This window comes from Dromiciops gliroides, chromosome 1 (genome assembly GCF_019393635.1).
Source record: "Dromiciops gliroides isolate mDroGli1 chromosome 1, mDroGli1.pri, whole genome shotgun sequence".
Lineage (NCBI taxonomy): Eukaryota > Metazoa > Chordata > Mammalia > Microbiotheria > Microbiotheriidae > Dromiciops > Dromiciops gliroides.
The window spans coordinates 720,479,245-720,500,495 of record NC_057861.1 but is presented as its reverse complement, the minus strand read 5'-3'; the positions used below and the strand labels follow the sequence as shown (position 1 = coordinate 720,500,495).

General features: G+C 34.7%; 1 protein-coding gene across 1 annotated transcript in view; it reads left to right on the top strand.

Annotated features, from left to right (window-relative positions):
* Nucleotides 1–21,251, top strand: part of LOC122737331 (contactin-6-like) — a 482,372-nt gene that overhangs the window by 254,216 nt on the left and 206,905 nt on the right. Inside the window, 3 exon segments of the mRNA XM_043979812.1 lie at nucleotides 1,410–1,613; nucleotides 2,958–3,060; nucleotides 12,701–12,706. Coding sequence (XP_043835747.1) covers nucleotides 1,410–1,613; nucleotides 2,958–3,060; nucleotides 12,701–12,706 — 313 coding nt within the window.

The window sequence follows — 21,251 nt, the reverse complement described above, 5'->3', positions numbered from 1 at the left end:
AGATTGGTAGTTTTCTTTCTTCCCTGTCTATTTTTATTCCTTTAATTTCTTTTTTGTTGTTGTTTTCTGGCTATAGTAGCATTTTAGTACAAAACTAAATAATGTTAAAAATGGACATCTTTGTTTCACTCTTATCTTATTGGGAAGGCTTCCAGTTTATCCCTGTTATAAATGATACTCACTGATGGTTTTAGGTAGATACCACTTATTAAGAAAAGTTCCACTTATTCTTATGCTTTCCTGTGTACATTACTTCATAATGATGGGAGTTATATTTGTCAAAAAAATTTCCTGCATCTAATGATATAAACACAGTTTATTCTTCTTTACATAGTACTTACATTGCAATGCTAAAGTTTTATGTGTGATTATTTATCAGTGCATCCCCATCAATACTCCTTATTTTCCTTTGAACCTGCTGGACAGCTCTCTTTGCAGTAACATTCATTTCTTAGACCTCTCTTTTTTCCACTCCTTAGAATTATTTGCAAGTTAACACAATTTCATTTTTGAGATACCTATAACTCATGAAGAATCTTTTCACTTAGAGATTTTGGGAAACTGTGCCTTATTTTCTTGACTTTTTGAAAATTCTGTTTTCTGGGGGGAAAAACCACAGTAGATATCTGGTAATGTCCAACAATACCTTCATGATCCTATCTCATATGAACCTTAAGATGGCATAGTCATTTCCTCTCAAGATCTCTTTATTTGTGCTTCCCCAGTGAGAAGTGATTCTTCAGGTTATGTGGTAGATTTATTTTACATGATTTATATTGGTACAATAGATAGATTTTATTGAGTGGTTTCAAAACCATTTAGAGTTTATATATGAAGCCATTTCCAAATTGAAAATTAAGTATTAAAAATCTATTTTGATCAAATCTTTGGCTTCAGTTTTTATTTTCTCTGAATTTATTTTAGAACCTCCTGTTCTTCCTGTAATCATCCTAATCTCATTTAAGCAACAAAAATACATTTACAAAAAAAGGGGGATAGCATGATATCATGGATTGAGATCTGTTTTTAGTCTCAGGTTCAAATCCTTCTTCAGACACATACTGACTGTGGGACCTTGGTCATGCAATTTAGTATTTCAAGCTGTAGGAAGTGCACTAACACTAAAAATTACATAGTAGATGCTGAAATGCAATCATAAAGGAAGTTTATTGATTAACAGTCCTATAACAATGAAAAATGGATCTAGTCCTTCTTGCCCTAAATATAATAGCCCTATCTTACCTACAGCCCCTATTAATACCTAATCCCTAGAAGAAAAATGTGAAGCGATACAGGAGAGGTTCTAAAAAATGTTAAAATAAGAAACTTTAAATAACTAAAAATGTGTTAAGGATTTAATTTTGCTCAATAAGCTATGCTAGATGTTATAAGCATTTCTTATTTTTCAGATGTATATTACGCTTGGACTTTCAATGACCATCCCTTGCCTATTCAGGAGGATAGCAGAAGGTTTATTTCTCAAGCAACAGGAAACCTTTATATTGCAAAAGTAGAGCCATCAGATGTGGGAAATTACACTTGCTTTGTAACAAACAAGGAAGCCCAAAAACGTGTCCAAGGGCCATCTACTCCATTAATGCTGCGCAGTGATGGTAAGATAATAAAGTTTTTTTGATTTAAAATTAAAATTTGGAAAATGAAAGTTGTCATATAGAAAACATGTACAGCTTACAGTTCATTAAAATTCCTTTAGGTATCACCTCCTTTTCTGTAATTTCCTCCTTTTCTTATGGCATAGAAGCTTGGACAATTAAAAGAAAAGGAAAGTTCAGGTTGAAAGTTCATGACAACAGATTATTCAAAAAGGGGCAAGGACAAATCAAATATCTATCTGCCAAAGGAAGAAAAGAAAGAAAAGAAAATTGTTCAGATTAATTTTATTGCTGTGAGAAAAGCATACATTCAGACTATACTTTGACAGATTTTATAACTATATGCATAGTCATGTCTGGTGTGTGATTCAAAGAACTAGGAAATCTAAGAGAGTCATTGAAGTAGGAAAAGCACAACGACAACAACATCCCATTGACTCCTTAATTAAGTATTCTCAGTAGGAAATGTGGAGCTTGGGAGACTACCAGTAAAGTTTGTGATTACAGCCTGCACTTAAAGTATAATTCCTTACACTGTTTTAAAAGCAGGTAAAAAATACAGGAGACACCTGAAATATAAGATAAGCATGAATTCACAACTGGGAGTTCTCTCTCCATCTTGCATTTCACACAGTACACTGTTATCGACCTTTGTCATTGCAAGTGTCTCCAAATAATTTTAAAAATGCATCTGTGACTGGGTTGGTTTCAGGCCCAGTTCTTGCACAATTCATTACCCTTTCCCATTAGTTGAAGTTCTTGTGGATCCTTGAAGAAGGGATAGTCTAATAGCTATGCAGTTAATTTGGTTTTCTTTCTATACTTTTCTTGCTTCCTCTTACCTTCCCCCATTTAATTTACCATCCTACAGTTTATATCCCATTGTTCCCTTCAGTACAAGACTGTAGTAAAATTTTAAATACATAAGATTCATTAAACTTGGTGTCAGAATATTTAAAAAGGTATCAATTTTGTAGGAATGGCTGTCTTTTTCAACTTCAGAATAACAAGGGGCTTCAAATTCATTGTGCATATGAATAATTCTCTTCAATATAATACGTTTATAGAAAGTTGTAGGAGGGTTGAATGAGAATGAATCCTGTGATATCAGGAAAATTCCTACCTTCCTTCCTTCCTTCCTCTCTCTTTATTTATCCTTTTCCTCTCATAAATTAAAATGAGATAATAGAAATTAAAACACTCCCAAATTAATACCTGTTTATTTGGACTAATAAATGTTCAGGTTTTGGTAAATTGAAACTCACATTTTACTGCATATGAAACTTCTATTCTGATCTCCAGGAGCGATACAACTGGAGTGCTAGCTGTTTTGATGTTTAACAGGTGTGATGGGGGAGTATGAACCAAAGATTGAAGTACATTTTCCTGAAACAATGCAAGCAGCGAAAGGTTCAACTGTTAAATTGGAATGTTTTGCTCTTGGAAAGTAAGGTTCTTTTATTTCCCCTAATTTATATATTTTCTATTTAATGAAATTTTTGTTGTCAAACATGTCTCTAAATAAATTGCAGGATTTATTTAATAAATTTATTAATTCAAAAAGCATTATTAAGTGTCTAATCAGTACTGTGGTAAGAGAGAGAGATAAAAAGAGAAGCAAAAAGAATATCTGTCTCCAAGGAATGTAAACCCTATTGATTGAGAAAGAACAGAACAGAGAGAGGGAATTATACACACATAGATATACACATATGCATATGTATGTATATGCACATATATGCATATACATATAATCCAATTTTTTTAGAAAATAGTGTATTCTGTTTGAAAATAAATATTTCTAATATCTTACAATTAGGACTTTCCATTCTCCCCTCAATATACATATACACATAAATATATGTGTGTAAGTATGTACATATTACATATGCACTATATATTACATATAATAAAATTAATGTACATACATATTTTGGTTCAGTCATTTTCAGTCATGACTGACTCTTTTTGACCCCATTTGAAGTTCCTTGGCAAAAAACAAAACAAAACATAAATGAACAAACAAAAAGCACTGGAATGACTTGCCATTTCTATTTTCAGCTCATTTTACAAATGAGGAAACTGAGACAATCAGAATTAAGTGACAGAGGGTCACATAGCTAGGAAATATCTGAAGCTAGATTTGAACACAAGACGAGGAGTCTTTTCTGATTTCAGGCCCAACACTCTCCATTATGCCAAATAGCTGGCCTACATGAATACAATAATATACATATAATACACATTCATACAATATTATAATATATGTATATAGCTATATACTTATTCATATATTTATTTTGAGAATATTTTTTTTTATTTCAGCAGAGCATTTTGAGGAAAGAATTGTACTTATGTGAGTAGTGGGTGAAGTAAGTAAATCTTCCAATTCACCCTTCACTACAATATGTCCTGCTATAATCATCCAGAAATGCATTGTCTAAACTGTCTCATTGCTTAATTAATCAGCAGGCTTGGACATGATAAAGCTGCACTGTTAATTTTCAAAATAAGGATAATTAAATGCCATTTTTATAGTCTATAATTAAAATGGAGCAGAACCTACCTGAGGTAATAGAGGTATCTGTTTGCTTTTTGACAATTTTTTCAGTAGAATGAGTGTTTTTTCAGGAACAGACGTTAAAGTTGTGATGTAAAATAAGCAAGCATCTATGCTTCTGGGCTGAATAGTCCAAATATTTTTTCCTTTTCTTTCTCATTTATTGCTAGTTGATAATTTTTTTTTAACATCTACGTGGTACTTATGAGTCAAGATTTCATCTTTGTAGAGGTCTGGACTTCATCCTTTCTGATTGTCTTCCACTTTATTTTTGTCCTTAAATCTTTGAAAGAGTTGTAGAGGCACTCATTTTAATTTTAATCTGTGTCAGGGATGGACCACATCTATTTAAAAAAAGGAGGGGGGAATTCCAGGGGCAGAGCTGAGAAGGTGGAGAAAAGCTAGGAACTTGCCTGAGCTTTTCCATATTTCCCTCAAAAACAACATTAAATCAAAGTTCTAAACAGATTCTGAAACTACAGAACCTACAAAAAGAGACACAATTCTCTACTTGAGATAATTTAGAAGACTTCAGGAAAGGTCTGTCTTACCTGGGTGAAATGGGAGGGCAGCTCAGCAATACTCATCTCAGCTGGCAGCTCAACTCAGCACAGGTTGGCTCAGCGGGCAGCTCAACACTGCTGCAACTTGACACAGCTGAGAGTGGGGCACCTGAGAGAGGGACAGCTAAGAGCAATAAGAAGATTCCAACAGTGAACACTGTGCCCTAGGAGCAGACTTCAACTTTATAAGTTTAAAAATAGGCTACAACATGAGCAAGAAACAAAAAAGGACTCTTACCCCTGACAACTTCAATGGTAAAAGGGAAGATCAAAACTCAAACTCACATGAGATGGTCAAAACACCTGCACGTGAAGACTCAAGTAGGAAGATGATCTTGTCTGAAGACCAAAAAGCCTTATTTGAAGAGCTCAAAAAGGCTTTTAAAAACCAAATAAGAGGGGAAGCTAGGTGGCGCAGTGGATAGAGCACCGGCCCTGGATTCAGGAGGATCTGAGTTCAAATCTGGCCTCAGACACTTGACACTTACTAGCTGTGTGACCCTGGGCAAGTCACTTAACCCTAATTGCCTCACAAAAAACAAACAAAAAACAAATAAGAGAGGTAGAAGAAAAAATGGAAAAAGAAATGAGAATTACACTGCCAAAAGAAGCACAAAAATTGACTGAGGAAAACAATTCCTTAAAAAATACAATTGGCCAAATGAGAGAAAAAAAATGGCCAAATGGGAGAAAAACATGGCCAAATGGGAGAAAAACATGGCCAAATAGGTAAAAAACAGTGCAAAAACTTACTGAGGAAAATAAGGCCTTAAAAATTAAAATTGAATAGATGGAAGCTGATAACTCCATGAGACACCAAGAATCTGCCAAGCAGAAACAAAAGACTGAAAAAATAGAAGAAAATGTGAAATACCTCATTGGAAAAACAACTGACCTGGAAAATAGATCCAGGAGAGATAATCTGAGAATTATTAGACTACCTGAAAGCCATGAACAAGAAAAGAGTCTAGACAACATATTCCAGGAAATTATCAAGCAGAACTGCTCTGAAATTGTAGAATCAGAGGATAAAATCATCATTGAAAGAACCAACCAATCACCTCTTGACAGAGATCCCAAAAGGAAAACTTCAATGAATATTGTAGCCAAACTCCAGAATTATCAGGTGAAAGAGAAAATACTCCAAGCAGTTAGAAAGATACCATTTAAATATAATAGATCCACAGTCATGCTTGCACAAGACCTGGCAGCTTCAACATTAAACAATTCAGGGCATGGAATATGATATTCAGGAAGGCAAAGGAGCTTGGATTACAACCCATGATCAAGTATGCAGCAAAACTGAGCATTCTCTTTCAGAGGAAAATATGGACATTAAATGAATTAGGGGACTTCCAAGGCTTCCTGAGGAAAAAAAAACAGAACTGTACAGAAAATTTAATCTCCAAATACAAGACTCTAAATAAATATAAAGAAGTAAACAGGGAGGGTGGGGGTGGGGGAGGTTGTTCAATGATGTTAAACTGCTTGTATCCCTATGAGGGAGGATAATACTTTTAAATCTTGGGATCTGTATCTCTGTAAGGTTTTGTTGTTAAATTAACTTTGATGTGATGATATAAAGAAACTTAAGGTGCAGAATAAAAGAAGACTAGGAGGAGGAGAGAAAGGGGGAGGTAAAATGTGGTTAATTACATTTTATGAAGAGGCACAAAAAGAACACATTATAAAAGAGGGAAAGAAGGGAGGTGTGGGAATTGTTGCAACCTTACTCTCATTAGATTTTGTTCAGGGAGGGAATAAAATACACTCCCATTTGTATAAAGAAACTTAGCTTACTCTTTAAGGAAACCAAAGCGGAGAGGGGGAAAGGGTGGTATCGATAGAAGGAAGGGCACAAGTGGGGGGAAAAGGGGCAAGAAAAAGAAGGGCATCTGATAAAAGGGAGGTCAGATTGAGGGAGGCAGTGGTCTTCTGACCAAAATATTGGTCAAGTGGAATAGGGTGAAAGAAGGGAAAAAAGAGTACAAACAAAGGGGAAAGGAAGATGGAGGGAAATAAACAGTTAATAATTTTAACTGGGAATGTGAATAGGATGATCTCTCCCATAAAATGGAAATGAATAGCAGAGTGGATTAAAAATAAGAATCCAACAATATGTTGTTTACACATATTTGAAGCAGAGAGATATACACAAAATAAAGGTAAAAGGTTGGAGCAAAAATATATTATGCTTCGGCTCACATCAAAAAAGCAGTGGTAGCAATTCTTATCTCCAACAAAGCAAAAGCAAAAATAGATCTAATTAAAAGAGATAAGGAAGGAAACTACATCTTGATAAAAGGTACAGTAGATAATGAAGTAATATCAATACTAAACATGTATGCACCAAGTGGTATAGCATCCACATTCTTAGAGGAGAAGTAAAATGAGTTACGAGAGAAAATAGACAGCAAAATTATACTAGTGGGGGATCAGAATTAGATAAATCTAACTGCAAAATAAATAAGAAAGAAGATAAAGAGGTGAATAGAATATTAGCAAAGTTAGATATGATAGAAATCTGGAAAAAACTGAATGGGGATAGAAAGGAATATACCTTCTCAGCAGTACATGGCACATACTCAAAAACTGACCATGTATTACGGCACAAAAACCTCATAGTAAAATGTAGAAAGGCAGAAATAGTAAATGCATCCTTCTGAGATCATGATGCAATAAAAATTACATGTAATAATGAGCCATGAAAAGGTAGACTGAAAATTATTTGGAAACTAAACAATCTCATCCTAAAGAACGAGTGGGTCAAACAACAAATCATAGAAACAATCAATAACTTCATCCAAGTGAATGACAATAATGAGACTACATACCAAAACCTATGGGATTCAGCCAAAGCAGTGCTTAGGGGAAATTTTATATCTCTAAATGCTTACATGAATGAAAACGAGACAGAGGAGATTAATGAATTGTGCATGCAACTAAAAAAGCTAGAAAAAGAACAAATTAAAAATCCCCAATGAAATACTAAATTAAAAATTTATTTAATAAATTTATTGATTCAAAAAGCATTATTAAGTGTCTAATCAGTACTGTGGTAAGAGAGAAAATCAAAGGAGAAATTAATAAAATTGAAAGCAGGGAAACTATAGAACTAATCAATAAAACTAAGAATTGGTTTGATTAAAAAAAATCAATAAAATAGTGTAAGGGCCAAATTTAGTATGGGAAGAGTTAATTGGGTGGTGCGCCTTAATATTGGGTAAGAAAAGAAATAGCCTCTTTCAAAAACAATACAGATTTACAAATGGGAACAAGTTTAAAACAATATCTGAATCACAAAAGTGAGATTAATTAATAGAACTAGAAACAATGTATAAATCTCTGGGGTAAAAAGGCCCCAGGTACTCAAACCTGCCTCCAGTCCAGCTAGCTCCAAAGAGATAGCTTTGCCTCAAAAACAAAACAAACTCACCACATGTGAAATCTACAGGTTTAAGGAGAATCAGCTGTGCAGTCTCTTCTGCTTTTTGTTTGAAAGTCAAACACCAGCAGCTCCTCTAAAGGCCTGTCTTCCTTCCCCATTTTCCTCAGAACCCTCTCTAACTGCCTTTTATCTGTATCTCTAACTGTAACTAACTGAAACTCCCACAGGAAGGGGAGGGGAAGTTCTTAGCCATGCTGAGTCTCCAATTGGCTCAGCACACCCACATGGGATGTCTCCATTATAATCTAGCCAGACCCATGTGGGAGTGGGGACGGCTAAAAAGGAGGCATAGTTACATAGTTTCAATAAATGTTCCCTGTGGTCAGAGCTCCTCTTGTTTGCAATTATCTCCCATAGCACATACCCATCCTCTCTTAGGCTTTTAAGCTTACATTTTTTAGTCTGATCATAATGAAGCAAAGATAGGGTTATGTGAGATTTAAAATTCGATACAAGAACATTAAACTCCCCTTTAACCTTTCTTAGAGCTTTTATTGTTTGGGAATTACAAGGTGATGTTGATTAGAGAAATAGGAAAGTAGAAATAAAAACAAATAGTCTTAGATCTAAGCTTAGTCTATATTCCATATAGAACTCACCAAAAACCCAAGGCCATCTCTGAGGTTGAGAACCGAGTCAAGCACGTGCTGTTATGGAGAACCTGAGTCAGCGTCTGTGTGTGCAGAGCAAGCCAGCGGGTGAGGAGAGCGAAAAAGAGACATCATTTCCGTTCTCTCTATGATCAGTTGGGATTTATACCAGGAATGCAAGGCTGGTTCAACATTAGAAAAACTATTCATATAATCAACCACATCAATAACAAAACTAACCATAATCATATGATTATCTCAATAGATGCAGAGAAAGCATTTGACAAAATACAACACTCATTCCTATTAAAAACACTAGAGAGCATAGGAATAGGTGGAGCTTTCCTTAAAATAATAAACAATATCTTCCTAAAACCATTAGCAAACATTATATCTAAGGGGCATAAGTTAGAGGCATTCCCAATAATATCAGGGGTGAAACAGGGATGTCCATTATTTTATTAGAAATTTTAGCTATAGCAATAAGAGAAAAAAAGGAATTAAAGGAATTAGAATAGACAAGCAGAAAATAAAACTCACTCTTTAAAGATGATATGATGGTATACTTAGAGAATCCTAAAGAATCAACTAAAAAACTGCTTGAAACAATTAACAGCTTAAGCAAATTTTCAGGATATAAAATAAACCCACATAAATCAACAGCATTTCTATACATGACCCAAAAAGTCCAGTAGAGATAGAAAGAGAAATTCCACTTAAAATAATGGTAGACAATATAAAATACTTGGGAGTCGGGCCGGCCCTGCCAAGACAAACCCATGAATTCTATGAACACAATTATAAAATACTTTTCACACAAATCAAATCAGATCTATGTAATTGGAAAAATATAAATTGCTCATGGCTAGGCTGAGCTAATATAAAAAAATGACAATTCTACCTAAATTAGTTTACCTACTCAATGCCATACAACTCAGACTACCAAAAAATTATTTTATAGAGCTAGAAAAAATAATAACCAAATTCATTTGGAAAAACAAAAAGTCAAGAATATCAAGGGAATTAATGAAAAAAATGCACAGGAACGTGGGCTAGCCATACCAAATTTGAAGCTAATACTATAAAGCAGCAGTCAGCAAAACTATGTGGTACTGGTTAAGAAATAGAATGCTGGATCAATGGAATAGGTTAGGCACAGGAGACACAGTTGTAAATGACCATAGCAATCTACTGTTTGATAAACCCAAAGACTCAAGCTTCTGGAATAGTGTTTGAAAAAACTGCTGGGAAAACTCGAAGAGAGTATGGCAGAAATTAGGCATAGACCAACATCTTATACCTTTTACAAAAATAAGGTCAAAATGGGTTCAAGATTTAGCTAGGGGCAGCTAGGTGGCGCAGTGGATAGAGCACCGGCCCTGGAATCAGGAATACCTGAGTTGAAATCCGGCCTCAGACACTTGACACTTACTAGCTGTGTGACCCTGGGCAAGTTACTTAACCCCAATTGCCTCACTAAAAAAAAAAAAAAAAGAAAAAAAAAAAGATTTAGCTAAAGGGTGATACCATAGATAAATTAGGAGAGGAAGGAATAGTTTACCTCTCAAATCTATGGAGAGGAAAGCAATTTATTTCCAAACAAAAGATAGAGAATATTATGAAAAGCAAGATGGAAGACTTTGATTCCATTAATTTTTTTTTCATTTTTTATTTTTTTGGTGGGGTTAGCAACATTTATTTCATGTTCCAGTTACATGTAAGGGTAGTTTTCAACATTCATTTTCATAAGATTTAGAGTTCCAAATTTTTCTCCCTCCCTCCTTCCCTTTCCTCCCCCGTCCACAAGATTGCAACCAGGTTATATATGTACAATCCACAAGTGTTCTTTTTATCAGTTCTTTCTATAGGGGTGCATAGTAAGCTTCCTCATTAGTTCCTTGGGATTGTCTTGGATCATTGCACTGCTGAGAGTAGTTAAGTCATTCACAATTGCTCATTGAATAATACTGCTGTCACTATGCACAATGTCCTCTCAGCTCTGCTCACTTCACTATTCACTGATGTTCATTAGTCTTTCCAGGTTTTTCTGGGATCATCCTGTTTGTCATTTCCTGTAGCACAAGACCATTCCACTACAATCATATAACACAGCTTTTTCCATCATTCCTCAATTGATGGACATTGCCTTTATTCTCAATTCTTAGCTTCCACCAAGAGTTGCTATAAATATTTTTTTTTACAATTTTTCCCTTTTCTCTTTTTCATGATTACTATTGTTAACTGTTTCCCTTCTATCCTATTCCCTTCCCCATGATTATTCCATTATCCATCTTCTTTCATCCCATCACTCTTCAAAAGGGATTTACTTCTGTCTGTCTCCGCCCCAACTCTGCCCTTCCTTCTCTTGCCCCTCTCTCTTTATCCCCTTCCCCTCCTACTTTCCTGCAGGGTTAGAGAGATTACTCCATCCAATTGAGTGTGTACATTATTCCCTCTTTGAGCCAATTCTAATGAGATTGAGGTCTTTGAGCCAATTCTGATGAGTGTTAGGCTCATTTACTGCCCAGATTAAACAGATTACAACACCCAGTTGGGTGTGTCTGTTAGTCCCTCCTTGAGGCAGCTCTGATGAGTTTAAGGTCTTTGAGCCTTTTCTGATGAGTGTAAAATTAATTTACTGCCCTGCTCCTCTCCCATCTCTTCCCCCACTCCATAAGCCTTTTCCTGTTTCTTTCATGTAGGATTTTACCTCTGCCCTTCCCCCTCCCCCAGTGAATTCCCTTCACCCCTCAATTTAACCCTAGAGATGTCATCTCCTAGCTAAGTGACACAGTGGACAAATCATCACCCCTGGACCCAGGGGGATCCCAGCCAAAACCTGGCCTCAGACACAAAACAGTCACACACTATATCCCAGCTTCAATTTTTTATGGTTGTCTAGGGTCTTGTATTTGAAAGTCAAATTTGCCATTCAGTTAAGGTCTTTCCATCACAAATATCTGAAAGTCTTTTTCATTAAAGTCCCATTTTTTCCTCTGAAAGATTATGCTGCGTTTTGCTGGGTAGGTGATTCTTGGTTGTAATCCCATTTCCTTTGCCCTTTGGAATATCATATTCCATGCCCTCTGGTCCTTTAATATGGAAGCTGCTAGATCTTGTGCTAGCCTGACTGGGGTTCCACAGTACTTGAATTCTTTCTTTTTGACAGCTTACAATATTTTCTCCTTGACTGAGAGCTCTAGAATTTGGCTATAATATTCCTAGGAGTCTTCATTTTGGGATCTCTTTCTGGAGGTGATCGGTGGATTCTTTCAATTTCTATTTTATCTTCTTCTTCTTCTAGAATTTCAGGGCAATTTTCCCTGAGAATATCTTGGAAGATGGTGTCTAAGCTCTTTCCTTGATCTTGGTTTTCAGGTAGACCAATAATTTTCAAATGATCTCTCCTGGACCTATTTTCCAGGTCAGCAGTTTTTCCCAGAAGATATTTCACATTGCCCTCTATTTTTTTATGCATTTGGATTTGCTTTATTGTGTCTTGGTTTCTCATAAAGTCACTGGCTTCCATTTGTTCAATCCTAATTCTTAGTCAATTATTTCCATCAGAGAGCTTTTGTACCTCCTTTTCCATTTGGCCAATTTGACTTTTCAAGCTGTTGACTTTTTTCTCATGTCTTTCCTGCATCAGCCTCATTTCCCTTTCCATTTTTCCCTCTACCTTTCTAACTTTATCTTCAAAGTCCTTTTTGAGCACCCCTATGGCCTGAGACCAATTCATATTTTTCTTGGAAGCTTTAGATATAGGGGGCCTGATGTTGACATCTTCATCTGAGGGTGCCCCTTGGTCTTCCTTGTTACTGAAGAAACTTTCTATGGTCCTCACTTTTCTCTGTTGGCTCATCTTGACTTTTAGCTCATTAAAGTGGGGCACTGTTTCCAGGCTGCAGTATCCCAAGCTAAAGAAGTCCCAGGTGGTATGATTTAAGGAGAATTAGGTTCTTCACTTGCCCAGCCTATTCCCTGGTCTTTAGATGACCCCAGACCAATTTGCCAATAAACCAGCTTTGTGTGTTGTGGTTGTTAGCTCAGATGAGCCTGTGCCCCTCCCCCACCTGGGCCACTGCAACTCGAACCTACCTCCTGGTTCTCAGCAGGGGTGTAAAATCCAAGTTCTGCCTTAACACCAGCATAGACCCCCTGTAGTCTCCCCCCTTCCCAGGGTTCAGCCCACTCACCAGACTGTGATCTTAGTTCCAGATGACACTGGTGCTTCAGCTGATTCAGAGGCTCTGGGGGTCTGCTTTTCTAGTGAGGCCTTCCTGGGACTGGATCTGTGTCAGGGTGACTGTGGGGTTGGGCTCGAGTCCTGTATTAGCACAGCAGCTCCCTCCTTCTGACCTTCCAAGCTGTTCTTATTTAGAAGATGATTTCAGAATATTCTTCTGTGAGTTTTGCTGCTCCAGGCATAGATTCCATTAAATTAAAAGGCTTTTGTACAAACAGAAGCAATGCAGCCAAAATTAGAAGGGAGGCAGAAAACTGAGAAATACATTTTACAGCCAGCATTTCTGATAAAGGTCTCATTCCTAACATATATTGGGAATTGAATCAAACATATAAGAATCCAAGTCATTTCCCAATTGAGAAATGGTCAAATGATATGAAGAGGCAGTTTTCTGATGAAGAAGTCAAAGCTATCTATTGCCATATGAAAAATGCTCTAAATCACTATTAATCAAAGAAATGCAAATTAAAACAACTTTGAGGTACTACCTCACACTTATCAGATTGGCTAATATGACAAAAAAGGAAAATAATACATGTTGGAGAAGCTATGGAAAAATTGAAACACTAATCCATTGTTGGTGGAGCTGTGAACTGATCCAACCATTCTAGAGAACAATTTGGAATTATGCCCAAAGGGCTATGGGACTGTTCATACCCCTTTACCCAGTGGTACCACTGTTATGTCTGTATCTCAAAGAGACCATAAAAAAGGGAAAAGAAGCCACATGTACAAAATTATTTATAGCAGCTCTCTTTGTGGTGGCAAAGAATTGGAAATCAAGGGAATGCCTATTAATAGGGAAATGGCTAAACGAGTTGTGGTATATGAATGCAATGGAATACTATTGTGCTGTCAGAAACAATGAGCAGGAGGAGTTCAGAGAAACCTGGAAGGACGTACATAAACTGATCCTGACTGAGATGAGCAGAACCAGGAGAACATTGTACACAGTAACAGCAACATTTTGTGATGAACAATGGGGATATACTTGGCTCTTCTCAGCAGTGCAACAATCCAAAACAGTTTCAAAGAACTCATGATAGAAAATATTCTCAACATCCAGTAAAAAGAACTGTGAATTATGAATTCAGATTGAATCATACTGTTTCTACTTTTGGACTGTTTTTTTTTCCTTCTTGTTTGAGGTTTTTCCTTTGTGCTCTGATTCTTCTTTCACAAGATGACTAATACAGAAATATGTTTGATGTGATTGTATATATACAACCTATATCAGACTGCTCTTTGTCTTGGGGACGAGGGAGGGAAGAAAAGAAAAATTTGGAACTAAAAATCCAGTGAAAGCAAATGTTGAAAACTATCTTTATATGTAATATGTAACTGGAAAATAATAAAATTAAATTAAAAAGAAAAAAGGAGGGGGGCTCAATAAATGTTTATTTAATTGAAAAAAGTAATTTTGGGGGATGTTAGTATCTTAAAGCTACCAATTATTGGTCATCCATCTACATGTCTATGTAGATCAGCATAAAAACAGTATTTGATTTGGAATCAGAATACCTTGGTTCTAACCCTTGCTCTTCTCATGACTATTAGGTGAGCTTAAGTAAATCAGCTGACTTTCTAGTCTGCAGCTATCTCTTTGTGACCTATGGTATTGCAAAAAATATTATCCAAGTTCCCTTCAAATTTTTAATACTATAATCTTACGATGCCATATCTACTGGCCCAATTCCTCTTTAGAGGGAGCTAATAATAAAGTGTACAGAGCACTAAACCTGGAGTCAGGAAATTGTTGTTCAGTTGTTGTAGTCATGTCTGACCCTTCATGACCTCATTTAGATTTTTTCTTGGCAAAGATACTGGAGTTGTTTCCCATTTCTTTCTCCAAATTGTTTTACAGATGAGGACTTGAGACAAGCAGGGTAAAGTGATTTGCCCATGGTCACAAAGCTAGTAAGTCTGAAATGGTATTTGAACTCAGTGAGATGAGTCTTCTGGACTCTAGGTCTGAAACTCAGGAAGACAAGTTCAAATCTGGTTTCAGAAAATTAGTAGCTATGACGCTGAGCAAGTCATTTAACTTCTGTTTCCTCCACTTTATAAATGCTTATTCCAGTCTCGCTTTCCTCTTTTGTAGATCATACACATGATCAGTATTATCTGCTTTTCTCCCTGCTGTTGTTCATTCATTTCTGTAGTGTCGGTTTTTTTGTGATCCCATTTTTGTTTAGTTGTTCATTTATTATTTGTAAAAGATACTGGAGTTGTTTTGACATTTCCTTCTCCAAGTCAATTTATAGAAGAGGAAATGGAGGCAGAGTTAAGCAACTTGCTCAGTTACACATAAACCATTCGGCAAGATATATAGTCCCAAAGTTGTATACCAGTGAAATGAAAGGTGTCCTATATAGATCCGAAATAACATTTTTTCCCATTGAGAGTGTGTTTATCCAAACAGTCATTAAATATAATTTTATACTAATACTATTAAGACAGTCAAAAATATAGAATCTATGAAATATTGTCTAGAAAGTCAAAGGAAGGGAAAGATGAAACAGACACTTCATGCCATCTGTTGTATTTCAGAGCATATATGCTTGATTAAAGAAATATCTTCCTTAACACTGCCATAAAATTCAGGAATAGTAATCTATACCCTAAAAGAAAGATATTTACTATGAAACCTGAATCATCCAATTAAATGAATGTATTGGTAAGTTCAAATAATATTATTTACTAAATAAAATTCATTTGGCTATATATCTTTTATGAGATATAGAAATACCATATGTCTCTTTTTCATAGCATAGTTCTGGGCACACAGTAGGCATAAAAGAAATATTTGTGGATTGATTATTTCATCACAAATTATAAATGAAAACTTTAAATCATTTGATTCTGGACAATACACTTTACGTTTATGAATTGTTATTACCTTCAAGCTTTTTCCAATATTAAAAACTTATAATGTCTGAATCTTTTCAATTAGGGCCTCTCAAAGTTAAAAAAAATTATGGCCTCCATTACATCTCTGACACCTTAAAATTATGTCATCATCATCATCATCATCCCCACCATGATTATCATCACCATTTTATATTTTTGAAGGACTTCATATAGAGATATTTTAGGATTAATTAGTTTTGATTTTAATATTTAATGTTTTAAGAATTACTGCTATGTAGACAAAATTCTTGCTTTTTATACCTGAATAAGGGAACAGGGATATGCACTACTCTTCTGTAGACTTCATAAAACCATATGCAGATGAAGTTCAGTAACTGATAGGACGATGAGGATGAAACTTGTCATGTCTTCTGTCAGAGGGATAATTTCTACTGTCAGAGGTCTATGTTTTGAAAGCTGTTCAACATATGCAACTTGGAGTTATGCATGTTTCACAGGAAGAGTTATGTGATATGCTATTTTTAGTTTTGTTGTTCTGGTTGAATGAATTTTATGTTCAGGCAGTTGTGATGAGCATTTTTGCCTGTATATATATCCCCATTCAATTCCACTTTACTTTCGAAATAGTAAGTTGGGGGGGGGGGATTTGTATTTGTGGGACATATATTTGCTTTGACTATTTAGTAAAGAATAGCAAGCATCTTTTAAATATATTTTTCTTAATAACATTTTATTTTTTCCAATTACATATAAAGATGGATTTCAACATTCATTTTTGTAAGATTTTATGTACCAAATTATTCTCCCTGCCTTCCTTCCCTCCCCTCTCCCCAAGATAGTAAGAAATCTGAAATAGGATATATATGTACAATCATGTGAACCATACCTCCACATTAATTGTGTGGTGAAAGAAGAATCATAATAAAAGTTAAAAACCACAAAACAGATAAAAATAACAACAAGAAAACCTCAAAAATTAAAAACAGTATGTTTAGATCTAAATTCAAATACGATAGTTCTTTTTCTAGATGTGAAGAGCATTTTCCACCATAAGTCTTTTCGAATTGTCTTGGACAATTACTGAGAAGAACTAAGTCTATCACAGTTGGTCTTTGCACAATATTGTCAAAGCAAACATCTTGTACATAATTCATTAAACCTACTATATCTTTTTAGGGATTTACTAGATGCTTTTTAAAAAATCTAGTGTTATGTGTTGTTCAATGTTTACTATGTCATTTCATGATCTTTATTGATTAATAAATCTAGACTCCAAAAGGATAAAATCTCTGCTATTCATAATGGCAACAATCTAGTCCTGAATCACTTACATAAAGCCCCCTATTTTCTAAACATATACAAAACTCGTATTTTGGTTGGGTGTTTCTTTGTGAATATTGTAAGGTGAGTTTATGTAGACATCAATCAAAGAGGACCTGTTAATTGTACACATGGATTTGAGCCATTTTAGAGGCCATTGCTAGGGGGGTTCAAAAAATGTTCCTGGGGGAAAATGAAAGTGATTTATATTTTATTGATTAATATTTTATATTTTTTGAGTCTGTGGAATATTACAGTATTAGATAAAATAAATAAAACATTTTTAGTTAGTTATTGTAATTTGGTAAGGAATTTGGGCTGTAAACTGACCTTTTATACTCTAATTGAAAATATGAAAACTTCAATGGACTGAAGATTCCAAAGAGCAGAAATTTTCTTGGTTATTTCTGTATTCCAAACTTTACATACAATAGTTGGTGGATAGTATGAAAATAAGTAATAATTTTTATTGAAAATTTTGGTGCTCTTCAGGAGCATACAAGAGGGCAGGGTTGATACAAATATTCTGTGCAAGCGTTTGTACTCTGCTAATAATCTATACTTTGAAGGGCATTTGTTTGAGAAGATTAGAGATTAAAATTATTTGGGATAGTAAAATCTATTACAGATAACATTGTTAAGTGTTTTTCTTTTTTAATGGAGTGATGTTATGTCCAAATAATCATGGAAAACAATTTGATCTGTGATGATGGTTTGGTTCCAGTTCAGTTTATTAGTTGAATTACCTAAGAAATGGTGAGTTGGTTGTGATCTCTTTTTCAGTATGACGATTTATGCTTCACCAGCAATTCATGTCTTTCTATGTATTCTGGAGAAGCTACATTCTCATAATCTTAAGTGTTATACCATATTTTGAAAATATTTTTTATTTCATTAGATATTTACCAATTATATGTTAAAATATTAATGTTATTTTTTTAATGTTTTTTTCCAAATTTTCTTCCTCACTCCAATCCCTCCTCCTTCCTTGGGAAAGTAAACAATTTAATTTCAAATATACATGTGTGGTCATGCAAAATAAATTTTCATATTAGTCATGTTGTAAAAGAAAACACAAAGAATATAAAAAAATACTAATAAAGATAGTAAAAAGAAGTATGCTTCACTCTGCATTCAGGGTTCATCAGTTCTCTCTCTGGAAGTGGATAGAATTTTTCATCACATTTTTGGAATTGTCTTAGGTCATTGTTTTGATCAGGGTAGTGAAGTCTTTCACAGTTGGTTATCCTTACAATATTGCTGTTATTCTGTACAATGTTCTACTTACTTCACCTTGCATTAGTTAATGTCATCCCAGCTTTTTCTAAAACCATCCTGCTTGTCATTTTTCATAGCACAATAGCATTACACAGTAGAGGTAGGTGGCACAGTGGATAGAGTGCTGATTCTGAACTCAGGAAGACATCTTTCTGAATTCAAATTTGACTTCAGACACTTTGTGACACTAGGAAACTCATTTAATCCTGTTTGCCTCAGTTGACTCATCTGTGAAATGAATGAGCTAGAGAAGGAAGTGACAAACCATTCCAGTACCCTTGCCATAAAAATTTCAAATGGGCTGATAAAGAGTTGGACATAACTGAAATGCCTGAAAAGCACAATGCCATTACAATCACAAATGATCATTTGTTCATCAATTAGTGGCATCAACTCAATTTCTAATTCTTTGCCAAAACAAAAAGAGTGGTATAAATATTTTGTAGAAATAAATCTTTTCTCCTCTTTCTTTGATCTCTTTGGGATACAGAACTAGTAATAGTTTTTCTGAGTCAAAGCATATATACACTTTTATACTGTTTTAATATACAGGTTTTTATTTACAGTTTTTAATTTACAATTTTTATATACAATTTTGACTTTGGACAAAGTTCCAAGTTGTTCTCCAGAACTATTGGATTAGTTCATAACTCCACCAATAATGCATTACTCTCAATTTTTCCACATCACCTCCAGCATTTGTCATTTTCCTTTTCTGTCATGTGCACCAAAATGTTACAGGTGAGGTGGCATCTCAAAGTTATTTTAATTTTCATTTCTCTAATCAAAAATGTTTTAAAATATTTTGTCTTTATTTTATTGACTCACCATACCCATGAACAAGGAATATTGCTTTAATTGTTTAAATCTGATTGCATTTGTGTGAAAAACTGATTTGTAATTGTATTCATATGATTACATATACATATATAATACACATACAGATATATATGCACATATGTGCATACATATATATGATATGTGTGTATATATGTCTCCTAAGTATATATGTGTATATGTATATGTGTGCTGATATAATTATATGTATAAATTATATCAGCACACATTTACACACATATACATATATTCATATATATGTGTATATGTACATACACATATACATATACATACTTACAGAGAGAGAGAGAGAAAGACGCAATAGGGGTTAAGTGACTTACTCAGTATCACACAACTATTAAGTGTCTGTGGTCGGATTTGAACTGAAATCCTCTTGACTCCAGGTCTAGTGCTCAGTCCATAGCACCCCCTAGCTGCCCCGCCAGATGTTATTTTAAATGCACTTTCTCTTCTATGTTTTGATGTTGCCACATAGAAAGGTTGATGATGCATGTGGGTTTAATTTATATCCTGCATATTTCCTGATGTTGATAGTTTCAACTAGTCTTTTAAGCTTATTCCCTAAATATACGATCATGTCATCTATAACGAATGATATTTTGTTTCCTTGTTGCTAAAAATAAAAAATAAATTAAAATTAAAAAGTCATTGTACTTTTAAATAATGTATGCATATTTTAAATTGATTACTAATTTGAGGTTGTTTAAGGATAACCATATTCTAATTTTTATTTGTTGTACCAGTAGCAGTCGTTGTTGTCATAGTAGTAGTGGTAGCAGCAGAAACATAGGATGTGGCGGCAGTGGTAGTGGTAGTGGTTGAAATAGGAATGGTAGTATTAGCAGTAGTCTTGAATATAACACTGAATCTATTCAAATGCTGGTATAATTAGAATGTGGTTGGCATGGGCTCTCATTGCTCTGGTCCATTTTTTTTTAATCTTCTACTACCATTAACTCCCCACTAGGATTGTTTAAAAATTGTTTTCCTTTTTCTTGAAAATCCCAGTTGAGCCCTGATACCTACAACAAGGAAACAACATTTACTTCAAAGGATATATGAGCTTTATTTACCTATTTTACTGTCTCTCAACTCAGCATTAACACTTTTCAAAGCTTCTAAACATTACAAGTCATTCTGTCTTCCTCTGATCACAGAAAAAAAGTTCCCTTATGCATTGCCAATTTCCCCAGTTGTATCATTGTCAACTCACCTTACACTTTGCCATTACTTTTCTGCAGAAATTATCAACTAGTCGTTTTCATCTCCATCATTTTTTCTTTTTTTTCTATCTACTACTTTCCATGTGCTTGCAAATCTCCTCAGATTCTAACTCTCTTCTTCAAAGTAAAAAACAAAAGACCCCAACTGTGTATGTATGTATGTATGTATGTGCACGTATCATTTAGATGTAGATGAGAACTCTATAGGACAAGGGGCTCTGAATTTGTTAGCACTCTGACCTGAGTTCTAGATATGTTCCTGATGATCAGTAATATTCTAAAACATAGAGATTCAGAGGACTAACCCAATAAGTCAGTGCAAGAATGTAAGGAATGCAGGGCAGGATAACTGGGCCAAGCAGCTTTACTGAAAATGGCAGTAGGGATGAAAATTGGCTCTAACCCTGGTACAAAGCTCCAATACAACAATGAAAACTGAATAGATGAGTAAGAAAAAGAAACCTCTAACCAGCAAAATAATAATAATAATAATAATTTCCCTAAGTCCCCCAATAAAAAGAATCTAACATGCTAACTACCCTAAGTAGAGACTCAAGGGGGAAAATGATTTCTCAAAAGGAACATATGAATATCTGTAATAAATGAAGAGATAAAATATGGAAGAAAATTTCACAAGAAGAGAATTTGAAGGGTAATAAATATCTTAGAAGGGAAAATAGC